The sequence below is a fragment of the Mastacembelus armatus genome, chromosome 24, assembly GCF_900324485.2.
Source record: "Mastacembelus armatus chromosome 24, fMasArm1.2, whole genome shotgun sequence".
NCBI classification, from domain to species: domain Eukaryota; kingdom Metazoa; phylum Chordata; class Actinopteri; order Synbranchiformes; family Mastacembelidae; genus Mastacembelus; species Mastacembelus armatus.
The window spans coordinates 19,575,686-19,593,897 of NC_046656.1; the positions used below are offsets into that span (position 1 = coordinate 19,575,686).

At 42.3% G+C, this 18,212-nt stretch overlaps 1 protein-coding gene across 1 annotated transcript in view; it reads left to right on the forward strand.

Moving 5' to 3' along the window:
- The window catches only part of afdna (afadin, adherens junction formation factor a), a 73,788-nt gene that overhangs the window by 8,148 nt on the left and 47,428 nt on the right, over positions 1-18,212 (forward strand). Inside the window, 4 exon segments of the mRNA XM_026319238.2 lie at positions 16,427-16,622; positions 16,751-16,863; positions 17,238-17,398; positions 17,660-17,820. Of these exon segments, the coding sequence (XP_026175023.1) occupies positions 16,427-16,622; positions 16,751-16,863; positions 17,238-17,398; positions 17,660-17,820 (631 nt within the window).

Consider the following 18,212-nt stretch of genomic DNA (forward strand, 5'->3'; position numbering starts at 1 on the left):
GTCACTCGGGAGAAGTAAAGATTTAAGATGCATTTACACCTTTTCGCCATCTGGCTAGAACACATTTCAGAGGCGGCATCTGTGGCTAGGTGCAGAATGGGGTCTAACATTAACCTTCTAAAAATGTGGCTTCATGGAGACCACTGTTACTCAGATTAGTCTGCTCACATTGGCTTGTTACGTTTTTTTTTTTTTTTTTTGGTGTAGAATCTTTGCAACTAACTGAATAAATATAGTTATGAAAAGTGTATTTACTGTGTGAAAATGTAAAAGTGCTTGGTAGGATTTTAATGGCATACTCGTATCAGCTCTCTGCAGGTAAGTGTGAAACCGGTGCAGTAATGTGCCTGTGCTTTGCTTGTCTAATCTGAAATCAGCTCAGTGCTCTTAAAATGGCAGGACAGATGTTTATTTTGTCCTGTCCAGTGTTTAATTTGGTGAAGGTTTTAATTCCAGCAGTCTTCACTCTTAATCTGACCTCTCAGACAACCCGACACTCTGGTGATAGTTTTAACCAGCTAAGGTGCAGATATGGGTCAGCGCAGCATGTCTTCAGCTCTTACAGCCTGTCCAGCAGAGCTACAGCCCATCCTCTCTCACACACACCTGAATATGAGTACACACAAATAGCACACATACATAATATAAAGATACAGACAGATGGACGGACCTGGCTGGATGAGTAACCCTGCAGCTCATTTTCATTAACCAGCCACTGCTCATGTTGAAAGTAGCTGTATGACAAATTCTTTAGTGCTTGGTGTTTGTGGTTTAAAAATGAGGTGAACTGTATTTCCATCCTTGTACGTTGCCATGTTCGCTCAGCCTGCACTAGAGCTCTGATGCATGTTATTCTGACAGTTTCCTCTGGTTTAACAGCGGCGAGGGGAGTAATGCTGCTCTTTATTTCTTAATTCACAGGTCTCTGATCATTCGTGAACTCACAATTACACTGTAGTTGTTTGCATTGCTTTTAGTCTGTCAGTTTCATTTGAATAGCTAGTAAATCACAGATTTGCTGCTAATGTCTTTGCACACTGTGCTCAGGGATCTCAGCATCTGGCCTTTTAAAATTCCTTCTTGTATATGGACAATTTTACCGCAGTCATAATACAAGATTTTGCACTGTGTTATTGCTAAAATGGCACAAAGGAAATATATAAAAAAAATAAGTGTTGTCAGCCTTTTTTGCAGTGTGGCATTATTTAGTATTTTTCCAGCCACATCTGTTTCCGGATCAGACCTAATTAATACAGCTGTAATGCAGATCTATTGGCTGCTGCCTGTTAAGTGGAAAGATGGGCTCAGTGTGGGCAGCTAGGATATTTATCACCAGTATTTCTTCCCAGCATGTTTGGAAATCCATTTCCCGTCGAGTGCTTGAGGTTTTATGAGGGTCATAGGTGACACAGCGCTGATCACGATGACAATATGTTAATGTACTTTAGAGAAATCTAACGTGGCTATTGTGGCTGTAATAGTATTAACCATCATTTGCCCCTTATGATTTGCTGTTTGTGTATTAAGCCCTTTGTGAACTCTTTGTATTTAGGCATAGGGAGGCTTTTCGTAGTCTGACTGACTTTCTACTTAATGACAGCTTGTCTTCATTTTTCAGCATGTGCCATCAAGCCCGACATTACACTACTTTACCTACTTTGTTTTTAGATACAGGGAACAAGGGAAAAAAAACACATCAGATACAGTCTCCAGCAAAACAGCAACTGAAGTGAAAGCCAAACACAATTTTACAGCCTTGAAAAACCTTTAAAATTGTCCTTCGCTGGAATTACTGAATCTCCAGGCTATAAAAACTATTGCTGTTAAAAATGTTGTGGTTTCTTTGAGCAGAGTTTCCAGTGAGAAACACAACCACAGTTTTTATTTACACATTTGATCAGGTTACAAAATCTTTCATAATCGATTCTCACTTTAATTTACAGGCTTTTTTTTTTTTTTTTTTTTTTAATGCTTAAACTGAACTTAGTCCTGCAGAAACGCTGCTCTGCTTTTGAGACAGTTAATGTTCTTAGATGGGCCCTGAAATCTCATCGATAAATGTAGAACGCTCCTAAAAGAAGCCTTGCTAAGCAGTCCAGAATAACACATCGGCATGGTCTCTGTGTGGGTGTGTGTGTGTGTGTGAGGATCCAATTAGGTAATATGTCACAGTTTTAAGCGTTCCTGCCGATCCTGGTATTCCTGGAATGCACATGGACTTTGGAGCAGGGAATATCAGCCAGAGAAGGTTGAGCAACTTGATAGAGTCTCTGTGGAAATTGGGGAATGCCAGAGAATTTTACAAACCAAAGCAAATGTCTTTTTGGGTGTGTTTTTCAGATCGTTTCTAACGTTGACTGCTGCAGACAGCTTTTAGTGCAGCCAGGGTGTTGTCTAGACATTTCACTGCTTAATAAATTAGAAAAGAAGGACATTAGGGGAAGTTATGGAAGAGCCATGGAATTTGCATTAAGGCGCAGTGGGAGTGTTTCTCCCTATGGAAGCACATTAGCTGGGAGGCACCTGTGGTTCATAATCTCTCTCTCTCTCTCTGTCTGTCTGTCTGTCAGCCGCACATTCCTTCCCTCTGATTTGGCCTTTCTCTTATCTATCTTTCCTCTTTTCCCTCTTGTTCTAAAACAAGCAGTGTATTGTGTGTGTTCAGCAGTGCAGCCCGCCCTCATAGCTGTGTGTGTGTGTGTGTGTGTGTGTGTGTGTGTGTGTGTGTGTGTGTGTGTGTGTGTGTGTGTGTGTGTGTGTGTGTGTGTGTGTGTGTGTGTGTGTGTGTGTGTGTGTGTGTGTCCCAGCCAGCCTGTCAGACTGTGTTAATCCCCTCAGAGGCCTGGCTCACCTCCTCCCCAGCCCTCTCTGCCCCCCCCCCCCCCCCCCCCCCCCTTTTTTTTGTCTTCTTCCAGCCTCCATTGGTTTGTGTTGCCCTCTCATCCTGCTGAATTGCTCTCCCACCTGTCATTCACATCCCGATCGCCTCCCCGTGGGCCAATCACACAGTACATACCCCCGACCTCACAGGATCAGACAGCAAACGGGGACCAATGACTGTGTAGGATTGCTCGCTACTAGCTCCCATGGTGCTTTGCAGCAGATCAATGTCCTGGCCCTACAAGGAGGAAAACATGGAGGAACTGTCTGTGTAATCACTGGGGGTACTGGGTAGTAAAATCCATTGTTTGCTGCATGGTTTATGTGTGGTCAGAGGGAGGTGGCAGTGGGGCCAAAACAATGGCTATGGATGGTTGGTCAACACACAATGTATTAGTTTTTTACTGATGCGTCTTGTACTTCTTGGTCCATTTTGTGTTTGTGTTCTAGTAGGATGATCTGAGGAATTGCTTGTTTTTAAATAGATGGGATGCCAAAATATGAAGATTACTGAACGTTCTGTGCTCCTGGTCTTTTGTTACTTTATAGAAGTTGAATCTTCAGACGCTAGTGATTGAATTTTCTCAAACCAAATGCAAATAATCTGTTATCTGATCATGGTGTGTCTGTATTTTCAGGATTTTGCACATTGGACCAAAGGGTGTGTCTGCACTCACATCTCAAAGTGAAAGAACAGTCTTGACATGTTTAATGGTCAGAGGCCTGTTTGGAGAAACCATAAGTTCAGCGTAATTACCCATATAACACACACACACACACACACACACACATACACACTGCTATAACAAACAACCCAAATCACCATTGACATTCTCATAACATGGAGACCACAAAACTTTTGGCACTGTGTGTGTGTGGGTGTGTGTGTGTGCGTGTTGAAATGTTTTCTGGTTTGGAGTTGGTGTGTGAAAAGTATCAGCAAAACAAACTCATGACAGCAAATGTGCAGATGCACTTTTTAGGATTGCTCAGTCAATGTGATAGAGCGGAGCTGTGCACCTTAATGTTGGTTAGCGATTACAAAGTTTAAATCCTTTGTGTGAAAATATCCAGTAATGCCTGAGATGTTTCCCTGAAGCCTCGGCAGGATCGGCGTTAGGGATGTAATCTGTGATGTCTATCTGAAAGGCCGAGAAATGCGCTGTACGCAAACTAATCCTGGCTATGCAGTTAGTTTAGTCACCGGTGTGTCCAGTGTGTTTTCATCTCGTGCTGTTGTCCCCAAGTGGCCCAAAAAAAATCTGTCAATGCTGCTTGAACTTAGAAGAAAGTGCTGACTGTTGTGCTGTGTTTGGAAGCAGCCACTCACAGTTCAAACCCTACAGGAAATGCATAAAATACACATTTGTAGTGAAGTGCACAGCTCATATTCATCCCAGTGTAGCAAAGCAGAGCAAATCATCAGAAAACGTCCTTTGGGGAGAGAATCTTTACTTTTTTTTTTTTCTTTTTTTTTTTACCGTTTGGAAAAATAGGCTCCGTCATGTTTTTTTAAGACACGGTCACTGAGCAGTGAGAAATGAGCAGCCAGACCAACAAACACAAGCCGGTGCCAAAAGCTAACATTTCACAGCGGCCTGATCAGAGAGACCTGTGTTTGTCCTGACTCCACTCCTCATCTGCTGGTTGTTATTATGCCCCCCGATGGAGCTGCACCCTGTCTTGGCCCTTCTCAGCTTGGCCCCACCCACCTGCTAGTTCTGGGTGGGGAACTTAAAACAAAAAAAATTAAAATAATACTGTGTGGGTGACCTCAGTGTGCTTGGGACTTCCCTGCACACAGCTCCACCCGTTTTATATTTGTTGATCTTAGCCGTCCACCCAAATGCATAAGAATGGCTTTAACACACACCCACATCATTTACACTCAGGACAGGGTTGATGTGTGACTGGGGCTGACATCAGTGCCCGCACGCAAGCCCAGACTGTATCTGTGCACGTTAGAAATCAATGTTTGGGAGTAAATCTCTCCCAGGGAGGAGAAAGAGAGAGAAACTCCATTTGTCTGTCGCTTCCTTCCCACGTTGTGTTTTGTGTTAGTGTGTGTGCTTTAAGGCTAGCTGGTCTGTCAATTTTCCTAGTTGTGTGTGTGTGTGTGTGTGTGTGTGTGTGTGTGTGTGTGTGTGTGTTGAAGGGGAGAGGCTGCAGTACAAGCTAATGTTCCTGGGCAGTTGTTTGTCGAGGGAGGCAGCGTCTCATCAATCGGTAGCAGGACTCATCACATAACGCTGCTGATACCAGAGGAAAGTATTTGTGGCCTTTTTGTGATCGGCTGCTGCTGTGAATCCTGCACATGTGGAACTCGAGCTTAGACAAACATCTCCTCCTTTGAACTGGGTTTTTTGGTGAATCCCAAGTGATGTCATGTGCTAGTTTGGATGCTTGTGGCATCAGTTGCATCAGTTTCAGAATATGTGCAAGTTTCATCGAGAGTCTCAAGGCTTTTTAAGGGCATTCACGATCAAACATGAGGCTAAATCACATTATCAACCTGAATTTGTTATAAAAATGCACCAGGACATTGAAGGTTAATAATCGGTACAATGACGAAGACTTCAAGCATTTGTCTGCATTTTTGTGTTATTGCACAACTTAGTTCCAGCATAGTTCTGTGATAATTGTTTATCTTAGAGTAGGTTTTCCAAGAGCCCAAGTTAGGAGTTTGTTTTTTTTTGTTATTTCTATGTAATTTCATATTTAGCTTTAGAGCATTTTTCTACAGACAAAACTAGGAATGCAAAAATGCTCTTTTTTACTGTTATTTTCTCATAGTATAGACTAAATGATTGATTAATCAATGTTTATTATTTGTTATACACTTGTTATTCACCTGTCACAGTTGAGGCTCTGTGGTAGTCGATAGTTCCAGTTGTAGATGTGTGTCTAGTACCAGTGCAGATTTTAAGTAGTGTTTTAAATAACTGAAGTGTTTGTCGTTTGAAGCAGGCTTTTTGAAAAAAAAAAAAAAATGCTTGGTCTTGCTCTATTTGTTATTCTGACCAGTTTTGCTGCAGCAGCATCTTTTGCTGCCTTCTCTTCTTTGTTTGTCCACCTGATACCTGAGATGCGGGCATGGCCTGCCTACCGGCGCCATGGCAACCCGACACCCAGCTGAGGCGGTTGCCATAGCAGCGCTCAGTAGCTTGTCCGTGTTGGGTAACATTGGCATCTTCTATTCAGAGGAGTGCCAGCTGTTTGTCTGCAGGGACAGCACCCATTACTCTCATGTGGTTGGTGCCTTTGTCTCGGCTGAATGTTTATGGGATTCACCATATAACACTCACACATCTCAATATTGGTTATTTAGGGGAAAAACTTCCAGAAAAGCAGCTTTTTGCTTTATCTGCAGCTAATTTTAGATAAACCCATATTCCCACTGGACTAAAATGACATTGCTGGATTTGTATAGATGAACAAAATCTTGTGTATGACTGAAACCATTATTTGACTTACTGATTATTCAGTTTTTTGTACTGTTATTTTTTTTTTTTTTTGATACCCAGTAAATATTTGAGTGATTTTTCAAGAAAAAAAAAAAAACTCCAGGTTTTTAAACTGGTGCATCTGTTTCTTTTTGGTGCTCTGTGTGATAGCAAACTGAATATATTTGCAATTTCTTAGACAAAACAACCATTCTGAATATGTCGCCTTTGATTTTTAGGATATTGTGATATTTTTCACCATTAACCAACAATTAGTCAAGAAAATAATTTGCAGATCGCCGTTGCAGCCCTAACCTTTCATGCTCAGCATCTCATTCATGACCAGTTCCACGGATCAGACAGTGTCTCTGAACCACTTACTGACCAGTTCCACGGCTTTTTGAATATCAATAAGAATATTAATATTAATACTTAGCTGCAGCAGGTTCGTCCGAACTGTGCAAAGCACCATGAGATCAGGTCAAATTGTCAACAACAAAGTCGTGTTTAATTCAACTTTACTGACTGGACTCTGCTTCCTCTGCAATTTGGTCTCCATGCTGGTTAGCTCCATGAATCTCCAGAATTTACACCCAACATGTTATTAAAACTCTCATTAATACTTAACTGCAGCATTAATTACCCTCAACCTCAGTCAATAGGAATAAAAAAATAGTGTGACCTATTTTACAGAAATTCACATTCATTTGAGTCTGATGTTATCAGATGACCTCTGAGTTTGAGCTAATTTGCAGTGAAATTTTTACTTTGCAGATTAGCGACAGGCCAGATTCACAGGGGATTAAGTGCATAGGTGACCTCAGTGGTTATCAAAATTTTAAGAGGACCCTAGATAATGAGTCCCATGTGAAAAGGACTTTAAAAGCTACATTACACTGCAGTTAATTACTGTTGAGATGGTGGATGCAGAATTATTCAGTGTCGTTTAATCGCTTGGTTAATTTCAGCTTGCCTGGCTGATCGGGCGGGTTTATTGTTTAACTCGGTCTACGTCTTGGTCTGCTGGTCAGTCTGATACTGTGTCACTACTTCCTCCTACTCTGTTTTGCACCAAAGTCAATCCAGAGCTAAGAGAGAGAGACAGACGTGGGCGGACCTGCATAATTCAACGCCCTGTGCCGACTGTGTTTGTGCGTGCATGTGTGCACACTGTATTATTAAGTGTTTCTGTATTCGCTGCACGGTGGGACCTTCAAAAATGCCCGCTAAGGTCACACCCTCGCTCAGGTGTGTGTGTGTGTGTGTGTGTGTGTGCGTGCGTGTGCGTGCGTGCGCGCGTGTGCGTGTGCGTGTGTGTGTAACTCCATCGCCATGATCACAAGGTGCAGTGTTTAACCAGCCCCCCTGTAAAACACTGCTGACTGGGATTGATCTTTCTTGTCCACACACACACACACACACACACACATACACATTCAGAAACATGTGTGACCTTTCTGGCTGTTTCTGAAGTCTCTATTTTCTCTCTCTTCTTTTATACTTACAGAGAATGAGAGTGAAAATATCAGTAACTGGAGCAGAAGTGAATCTTTTCTAATTATTCAGTTTCTGACTCTCACTTTGGAGGTTTTTTTTTTCCTAGAGCTGGACTGAAATGACTTTTTCACAGCTGATACAGTTACTCATGCTGATATTTTTTGATCTCCTGATGGCCAATAATATTTGGATTTAGTATTATGTAGATATACTGAAAGTATCTGGCTTTAAATGAATACAGGCCCGTCTTAGTGACAAGCAGTTATTCCTAATTTTTCCTTTTTAAAATTTTAGTTTGTTGTTGCCCATTTTTGCTTTTCTTTGAAGTCTGTCTGCTGTTACTGCAAACCAGGCTCCCTCCATGTTTTCTTGTTGTTTTTTTTTTTCATGATAGCGTCAGGACAATGTGCATTTCCACAGCAGTAATTCTGTCTGGACACCAACATCACGACACTACGCTCGTCATTCTGTCGCTTTGAGTTTCTGTCTTTGTCATTTACTAATTAATTCAAATAGTTTCCACTGTGGTGTTGTCAGTGATGCTTAACACGCCCTGTACAGATGTTCTGGGAGGTAAAAAAAAAAAAAAAAAAATCCATTTCATTAATTGTACATCTGAGCATATCCGTCACATTACATCATCTCTGGGTGCTGATTTTATTTTTTTATTTAGTCTGAATCAGACCCACATCTTTGTGTCACGTATTAGCTGCGTCGTTCACAATAAACTGCTCAGATTTAGGATTTAAAGGCATTGAATACCCGAACCACCGCGTGCTGGGTTTGTGTTTTAACTCTGAGCTGAACTGATGTTCTCTGTGGAACAATGGCTGCTCTGTGCTGGCTGTCAGCCTGGGCTTCTATTTGTTAAGAGTTGTGGTGTCCAACTGGAACACAAAGATACAGAAACATTTTTCCCAACAGGTGGTTAAATCGTGCACAGGTTTAGACCTTTCACAGTAAAAGATCATAACAAACCAATTTTTCTTGGTTTAAGTCAGTTATCAAGCAAAACTGGCAAACAGCAGGTAAAAATGTGCTGCTTTTCTTTGTATTTCAGTGTAATGTCCTGTCTTTGGGCTTTCGTCTCCTTGGACTTCAGGGACAACAATGAAGATAGTATTTTGTTTCAGTTGTACTTTAATAAATATATTTAGGTCCAATATTAGTCATTTTGTGTATTTCATAACTGGTTTTAAATCTTAGTTTAGTTTCAGTGGACAGTGTCTCGTTCAGAGGATTTTCCTGCCAAGGTTTGAACAAACATTGTCCATGTTTCAAATATTTTGGGTTTTTGTTTTATGGCTTTAGAATAATCAGGTTTACGTGATGATGGCAAGGTTTAGGAAAACATCTTAAGCAGTTTTGTCAGGGAGGTTGATGTGAGTTGTGTCAGCGCTGCATCATGTCTTGGTTGACCTGTGGGTTTTTTCTTTGTGTCTGTGTACATGTGCTCACACAGCTCATCAGCCCTTCCTGGCCTTATAGTGGGCACTTACCACACACACACACACACACACACTCTTGCACGTAGTGATTTCCTTCCAGTGGCCGTCCTTGATCCTTGTGGGCTGCTTATGGAGGTGTGGTAGCAGTGAGCAGGTCTGATTTGTGGCCAGGCATCACCGCCGGGTCCAGACGATTTATACCGTAACTTCCCACAATGCCTCACACTGTGAGGTGGGTGGGGGTGGGGGCTGGACAGCTCGATACTGAAGCAGAAACTCACCTGAAACAAAGAGGCTTTTCTTTGCTGCCACAGAGGAAATGAGCACATTTAGTCTTTTCATTCATTCATGACAACAGGCCTCCACCAGCTCCTTTTGTTTTCTGGTGGTTCAGGTTGTTTTTGCTCTGCAGGAAATTCATTCCAGATTAGTCCTGTCATCATACTGGAATTTAGACTTTTATTCGCCAGTATCTTTAAGATAACTAATTACCTAACTCAGGCAGTCGGTTTCGTTAGACTATACGTATGTCTGTCCTCACAAAGTGAAAAGAGTCGATGATAAATTAACAGCAGCTCAGTCTTTCCTCCGTCTGTTCCCATGATGGTAACTGATCAAATATAGTGGTGCTCTGTGCTCTGGTCTGTTTACTGTTTCAGGATGTGAAAATAAAGATGCAGTGGTTTTATGGCTTTCCTTACGTGACGGTAAACTGAGAATTTAAAGATTGCCCCTTGAATATGCTGTGTGTTTGCTCTTTTCAGGGCTTTGTGTGAAGAGGATGTAGTAGTTCTTCATGTTACTGAAATGCACACATGAAATATGCAGATATTTATAAAAAACTTAAAATTCAGTCTTTTCATGATCAGTATTTGCATAAAATGCAAAAATTGACCTTAAATTGAATACATGCTTGTTTTTGTAGAGGCTGTATTATCAGTGAGTTTTACTTTTAAAATGAAAACTAGGAGACAGAGTGGACTTTTCTGTCTCGTGTGTTGTGCACCTTGCATCCTTTGGCTATATAAAGCAGGGGGAAATAATTCTGCTTCATGCAATGGGATTCTTTGTCCTCGCCTTCGGCCTCCTCCTCCCTTCTTTCTCTCCGAGTGTCAGTGTGTCTGATGTCTTTCAAATGTCTCTCCTGGGATCTGAAGTGGGATGAGTTTTCCCTTCCCATAAAACCTCAGTCCCACTGACCTTAGACACAGGCTTAGGGAGGAATTCCCCCATGTTACTGCAGGTGGGGCTCCAACAATATTGACTCAGGAACTCGGTTCATTTTATTAGGTTTGTGTGTGTGTGTGTGTGTGTGCGTGTGTGTGCGTGTGTGTGCGTGTGTGTGCGTGTGTGTGCGTGTGTGTGCGTGTGTGTGCGCGCGTGCGTGCGTGCGCGTAGGAAAGATGACGCACAGCAGCTGGAATCTATTCTCATTTTCAAACAGCTACCATCCAGAAAGCTCCTCTCCTCCCCTCTTTTTAAATTCATCTTTGTAATGCCAAATAAATCGGAGTTCAACTATTTACTGTCTCCATGGAAACTAAGGTTAAACCATTTTTAGATACCCAGTAATTAAACACAAGTTGTGAGATAAATCGGAGTCTTGGTAAACAAGGACTTGAGATAAAACAGCAGCTTTAACACCCACACTGAGCCAGAATATTGCACAGAACAGTGTTTGGTGCTGCGATGCCTCTTTTAAACACAGTAATAAGTTATTTCCAGCTGAAAAAAGACAAACCTCTCAAAACTATGTTCAAAGAGTCAAGAGAGTGAGACCCTGCCCCAGGATTTGTGGTTTATCCAACAGTCGGTGGACCATGACTGTGTAATCGGAAACATTTCATTGCCTTAAAATGTTTTCATATTGCATTTCCATCACATCCCAGTGAGCGTTATCCCTTTGAATCAGAGCTCAAAGCCTGCTGACACCACTGCCTAGTCATGCCGCGGTCATATAATTTATAATAAAGTCAATCTAAGTCCAGGCTTTAGGGAGTGAGGCTTTAACTCACCCATCTCAGGGAGCTGAGAGGATGAAGTGCTGAGGCCTTCAGGTGTAACCAGGTTTAAGTGAATGTTTGCTGGTGATTCCTTGTGGTTTAGTGGTTAAGATGCCAGATATATGAGTGTAACATCCAAAGCTCGATCCCAGGAGGAGATCTTCGTAGCACTGCTCTCTCTCTCTCTCCACTCATGTCCTGTCAATCTTAGTATTATCTCCTGTCCAATAAATGCAGAAATGCCATACATATTTAATAGACGTTTCAAAGAGCAGGCCTACATAACACTTAACAACATAACACTTTAATTTCCCCTCTCTGCAGCAGCAGGAATACAGTGTAGTAAAACAGAAAGGAATGCAGCTGAACACAGCAGGTTTTTCATATGTAAATAAAGACCAACCAGAATTATACATCAGTATATGACAGCAACATCAGTGTCAGCACAGAGGAGGGTCGAACGCAGCTCTGGTTAGTGTCCTTAACACCTGATAACGGCCAACCAGCCTTTCCTAACACATGCACACACACACACACACACACACACACTCTAGCTGTGTGTATGACTGGTTTATAAATGGCTTTGGCAGGCTTGCTGCTTTCAATTGTAAGAAAAGAGCAAAAAGGAGATGTGGGGGAAAGATAAGAGCGAGTGGGACATGATGGAGGGTGCACAGTGTGGAGATGGTGACTGATAACTGTGAAGTGAAAAATGTGGGTGACAAAGTGCTCTGGTCAGTCAAAGTCTTTTTCCACACACGGCTTCTCATATTCTTTAAGTGATTAGGGTTAAATTATAAATAACCGTTAGTATGTGAAGTCGTGTGGTTTGGAGGATGCTCTGTTATACCTCTGCAGTTTCAATCAAACGACAACATAATTGGAAACTCTTGCTTGCAAAAAGTGCAAATATTTCTTCAGACTTGCTGATAGTGGACGCAGCACAAGAGATGAACATTGGAGACATTATAAGTTGCTGAAGGGTAGACAAGGTTATGTTTGTCTTCTGTGCACATATGAAACTTTAAGAAATGTTTTCCTTTTTGCAGCCAAGCAGTCTCTGATTGTCTTTGTGTTGTTCCTCCCAGAGCCGCTCTCTTTAATGCGTTTTATTAACCAGATTGTTCATAACTAGTGACTTGTGTTGCTGTGAAAGTGGCATCATGTGTATGAGCTAAAACTCTTGCTGTCGTCTTGGTCGTCTCTGTCCTTAGAGGTGTGACGCTGCTAAAGTAAAACCCAGAGAAAGGGCTAATATATAAAAGAGTAAATTTTCAAAGAGATTAGCCTTTTCAATCAAACCCTAAATTCTAAGTCCAGTCCAAAATGAATTTGCTGGTTTACAAGCAGGAAAACTGTAGAGCTGGTAAAGCTTAATCCCTCTTCATGAAACACACACACACACGAGAGACAGACACCAGGTGGGAGAAGGATTTTACAGCCAGAGAGCGAAGTCAACTCACTTTCTCATACAAACACAGACCTGACCTCCGACCTGTTCTCCGGAAGACCTTCAACCCTGAGGCGTTAGTCAGAGAGCATGATGGGTGGATTTAGAAGTTCTCTCTCACTGCACTGTCTCACTTCAAGACACCGGCTGGTTTTCCGGAACAGAGAAAATGGCATGAAAGGGGAAACTTTAATTATTCACTGAGGATGAACTGAGTAATTTATTCCACCGCTAGTATCTACAGTGTGTGAGCCACCACACACACACTGTTTCTTTCTGCCCCTTCCCCACCAGGTTTTATCTAACTGATTACAGCTATCTGCAGTGTTGACCTACTTTGTGTGTGTGTGTGTCATAAATAGTCCTGTCTCACTAGTTTAGTCGCAGGTATCACTCACATACCTTTTCAGTGTGCGAATTCCTTCGCTGCTGTCTCCGCCTGGCACGGCAAAGGAGGAGCATAAACACTCAGGCGGTATAGTAGGGCTGACATACACACTACCTCATTAGCTTTAAGACTTAAAGGCGAAGGTGTGTGCATACCCCAAATGTTTACCCATCACACAGACACGCTGCCACACTGACAGGAGTCGTCCGACATCAAAAATGTGCCCTGGCTGTAAATATGTGAGTGTGTGTGTGTGTGTGTGTGACAGACAGTGTGTTACAGGCCTGATCAGGCTGTTGTTTGGTGACATGCTGCTGCATTAGCATTTCCTCTCTGCCTGTGTGCTGTTTGCGAAATAAAGCTGTTAGGGATTATTAGAGTGAAAGCTGCAGAAGGATAAACTGAACAGTATGTTCTTGTTTCGCACTCACATTTAGCAAATTTCAGCTTTTAGCTGACACTTGAGTTGGAATCAAAATTGCAAGCAGCTTCAAACGGCGTCTTAAAGCTTTCTCCTTTTGTAAGAATGATTTTTCACCGTTTGCATTTGTAATATTAAACTAGCAGCAGACTCTACAGTATATTTAATGCAATATACTTCTGACTGTGGTAAAGTCACACCCTTCAGCATCATTTTTGTAATTATGTGTTTGCCTAAATATGCTGTGATGTCCACAAGCTCATGGTTGTGGTATTTAATTATTTATCTTTTAATTGTCCTTGCTAATTGAAGCATATTCAACTTAGCAACATGCCCCGTGATTCACATCATCATGGTGGCACAGGTGCAGTTGGAGATACCATCTAAACTGGTTTCCATGATGTGGTGAAGTGGATGTTCTTTTGAAGGTGTAGACAACCAGGCAGAAGTAATGTGTAAAGCTGAACCCTGTCCTGGGTGGCTCTTCAGGGACTAATTCTGTCTGGGGGGGAAGGATGAGATTAGACACTTGAGATATGAAGGTTCAGGGCTGGATGGTGGTCTGGTGATAATGGGACGTGTTTGGAGATGTGCAGTAGTGTAGGGCTGGATCATTGCCATGAACACGAGGGTGTGGATCTGGACCATGGACTCTACCTTGTGTCACAGACACAGGGGTAGGAGGACTGTTACTTGGATTATGGGTCCAAGTCAGGCAGAACTATTTGGAGTTTGAGAAGTTGCTCATGATCAGAAATATGAGTGTGTGATGACCCGGTAGGTGTGGGAACAGAGCTTGTCCTACGGCTATACACCTTTACTGGCCTGGAGCTGCATTTGTCCATTCCCAGTGGCTGAAAGGCGACTGGCTGTACTGGCCAGTGTGTTAATTATCCTCTGCTGGCTCCAAGCTGGGCTTTGTTTGGACTCAAGTGGGCCGGTGTCTCCACAGTAACAGTTACCAACAGTTACGCAAGTTCGACAACGGCAACCCTCAATGACCCACATTCCTGCCTGAATCACAACACACACACACACACACACATTCCTGGCTCCACCCTTTCCGATTGAAACTACGCTCAGTGTTTTCACTCTGCCTGAGTCTCTGTCCAACATGGGAAGGTGGAGGGAGAGAGAGGGGGAGGTAACAGGTGAGGAGGTGGAGAAACAGGAACAAAATCTAAACATTGCTCTCACGCCTCCTTAAGTTTCTGTCCATGTTTATGAATCAGTCTTCACCTCCGTGTTCTGTGACTGTGAGCAGGAGGCCACGAACAGACTCAGCAGCTTAGTTTAAAGCTTTACCTTAAATCGTCAAGCGCTGTAGTTTACAACAAACCCTCGATCTGTCGGCCTGAGAAAAGTCGTTTGACCTGTTGTCTGCCTCTTTGTAAATACTGGGAAAGTCTCTTTAAAATTCAAAATTGCTTTGTTTCCTCTCTGACTGGATAGATACCAGTGTTTGTTAAAAACAGTTACAGACATATACATATATTTGTTTTTTGTTTTTACCCTAAATCACTTGGAATGGTCAATATTTAATCCCAGAGCAGATTTCAGGCTGTAGTTTGTGTAGTTGTCTCACTGTTTCACTAATAGCATCTATTCTGGCTGTTTCTGTGCTGCTTTAAATTATTTCTTTCCTGAGAGCTCAATGAATGTGGTTTGATATTAGGTGAACTGCTCGTACTCACTTTCTAATCTCTACTGCGTCTCAGGCAGATCTACGGCAGTTACAGTGAAATATGAAGCCAGTTTCACTGCTGAGCATTAACACATGCATGTGAACACACACGGCTGCAACTGCTGCGTCAGCACCGAGCTGTGTACGGTTACACAGGGACTAGGTGTGTAGATGTTAGAGCCATTTTTTGCTCTCTTGTAGACTCTGCAGATGGATAGGTAATAAATTAACAGTGTAGATGGCCCCGGGTGTCTATTTCAGCATGCTGTTTTTATATCCACTATTGGCACTGGCTGTGTTTGACCTTGTGCATTGTGTGTATGTGCATTAAAGAGAGGTTTCCTTGGAGCGGCACTATAAGCAGAGCCAAACTAGATAAGAGAACTAAAACACGAAAAGACGAAAATATTTTATTTTACAGGTCAGGAGGTAAGAGGGTTGTCTAGAGAGTATTTTGTCATTTGGTACTAATTATAGGGGAAATAGGAGTTTTCCTCCACGACTAAAACTGTATTTAAACCCATGCAAAGTGGAATAATTAATTGGAAGATTATAAGTTGATTTGTTTTGTTTTGTTTTGTTTTTTTGTCTCCCCTGTAGTTAATAACAAATTACAGGCTTCTTTCCTGGAAACATTAAGAAAACCATTTGAAAATGATTCCTAAATTACAAACCTGTCAAATGCTTTCAAATATATTGTGCTAATGCTCTTTAAGTGAAATTGGCATCACACGCACTCTCACATTCTCACTTTCAAAGATTATGGTACGATTGCTGTACACTGTATCTTTTGAAGAAATTGTGTCACTCGAGTCAGCTGCAGTGTCCAGGAGTCTTTGTATGTGGGTTGACTGTCCAGATCAGTGAATGGCCAAACAGCCTGTCATCACACAACCTGCTGACACACTCCACTTTCTGGCTGTGAGCCAGTGTTTCTTCTGTCTCAGTGCCCACAGTCCTGCATCGATCACAGAAGTCAGAGCTGCTTTGTTTATTTACGTTCAGTTTTTATGCCATTAAAGTGAATTAGTACTGTTTAAAATAAATCCTCGTCTCCTTTAATGTTTACGTTCTCAGTCATAATTACTGGGTTGTAGTTTAGACATGATTATACTCAATGTTGGCTGTATTGGATGGAAATGACTGCATCTGTTTCTCTCTCTCTCTCTCTCTCTCTCTCTCTCTCTCTCTCTCTCTCTCTCTCTTGACCAGGACCTGGAGTTCCACGGTGTGATGAGGTTCTACTTCCAGGACCGGGTTGCTGGTAATTTTGCCACCAAGTGCATCAGAGTGTCCAGCACAGCAACAACACAGGACGTCATTGAGACGTTAGCTGAGAAGTTCAGACCAGACATGAGGATGCTCTCCTCTCCAAAATACTCCCTGTATGAAGTTCACGTCAGTGGCGGTGAGTCTTGACCTGCACAGTCGCACCAGAAAAATCTTAACGATACAAATGTTATGCAACGTTAGTAGTGGTGATAATTTGATGTTTTTTGCTCTTGGATGAACTGGTGTGTCTATGTTTGTGTTCAGAAGAGCGTCAGCTGGACCTGGATGAGAAGCCTCTAGTTGTTCAGCTGAACTGGAACAAAGACGACAGAGAAGGACGATTTGTCCTGAAGAATGAGAACGACGTCCTGCCCAAGGTCAGTGCTTTGTCTGGTGACCTGATGGATGAGGATGTCGACTCACCCGTCCATAAGCCATTACCTCTGAAAGTAACATTTTTTAAAATTTGGAAACATTTTAGTATTTCTTTTGGACAAACATGGATGTTATGATACCACGTTAAATGTCTGCCATGGTGAGTTCAGTAGATTAAAAAATGTAGTTTCAAATATCAGTCAGCCTTATGTTTCAGGAGGCTCGGTTCCTCCGAATCAGAGAACAGGGGCTTATTTCTGCAATAGATCCGTTTGCAGTACTGTCAAAGAATAGCTACAGTTAGAACACAAAGTTTAGATTAAACAAGCTTCTTCATCATCTTCGAAGCACCTTATCCACGCTTCTTTTTCTCTAGCAGAAGAGTCAGAGCAATGGGCCAGAGAAGGAGAAGGATGGAGTCATTCAGAACTTCAAGAGGACTTTGTCTAAGAAGGAGAAAAAGAAGGAAAAGAAACGGGAGAAGGAGTTCGCTCGGATCCCAGATGGAGACGAGCAGATGCTGAGCCGGGAGGACGGGTAACACACACACACACGCACGCACACGCACACACCCTCACACGCTCACAGCCATCCATCCAACTGCCCGGCCCCTACATCCTCTCAGTCTTTGGAAACAGTATTGTTTTTTTTTCATTGTCAAGAAAAGCATTGAAGGCTTCAGTGGAGGAAAAAATAGTGATTTAAACTTTGACCTTCTTGTTCCTCCATGTCTTCTTTCTTTCTCCACTCATTCTCTGTGCTGCCCCGTCATTCATCTCCCTCATGTTTGTGTTTTAGGGAAAACAGTCGTCTGGCGGCGGAAGTCTACAAGGACATGCCGGAGACCAGTTTTACCAGGACGATCTCCAACCCAGAAGTGGTGATGAAGAGGAGACGCCAGCAGAAACTGGAGAAACGCATGCAGGAGTTTATGAGCAGTGATGGGAGGCCTGACTCAGGTACTGAAACTGCCAGCATGTGGATATCTTGTTTACTTTTCTAGTCTTGACATTTTTTTTTATCTGCTGAACTCAGCTTGACTTCTGATAATTCAGTCATGCATAGTTCAAAGTTCTCTGGGTCTGATAGATCACAATGGTTGTCAGAGCAAAAACCAAAGCAGTGACTTCACCTTCTGACATGGGTTAGTGTTGTGGACCCAGATAAGGATGAAGAAACTGCTGAAAAAGTTCCCAGGAACTTGCTTAATGGGGTTTTATTATTAAGAAACTGAAGAACTGAGGTCTGTCTGTTTAGATGGAGCACCTTGACAAGAAAGGCCTTAGTGTAGTAGAACTTGATAACTTCTTTATGAGAGCTCCAGAGCATTTCTGCAGAGACTGCAGAATGT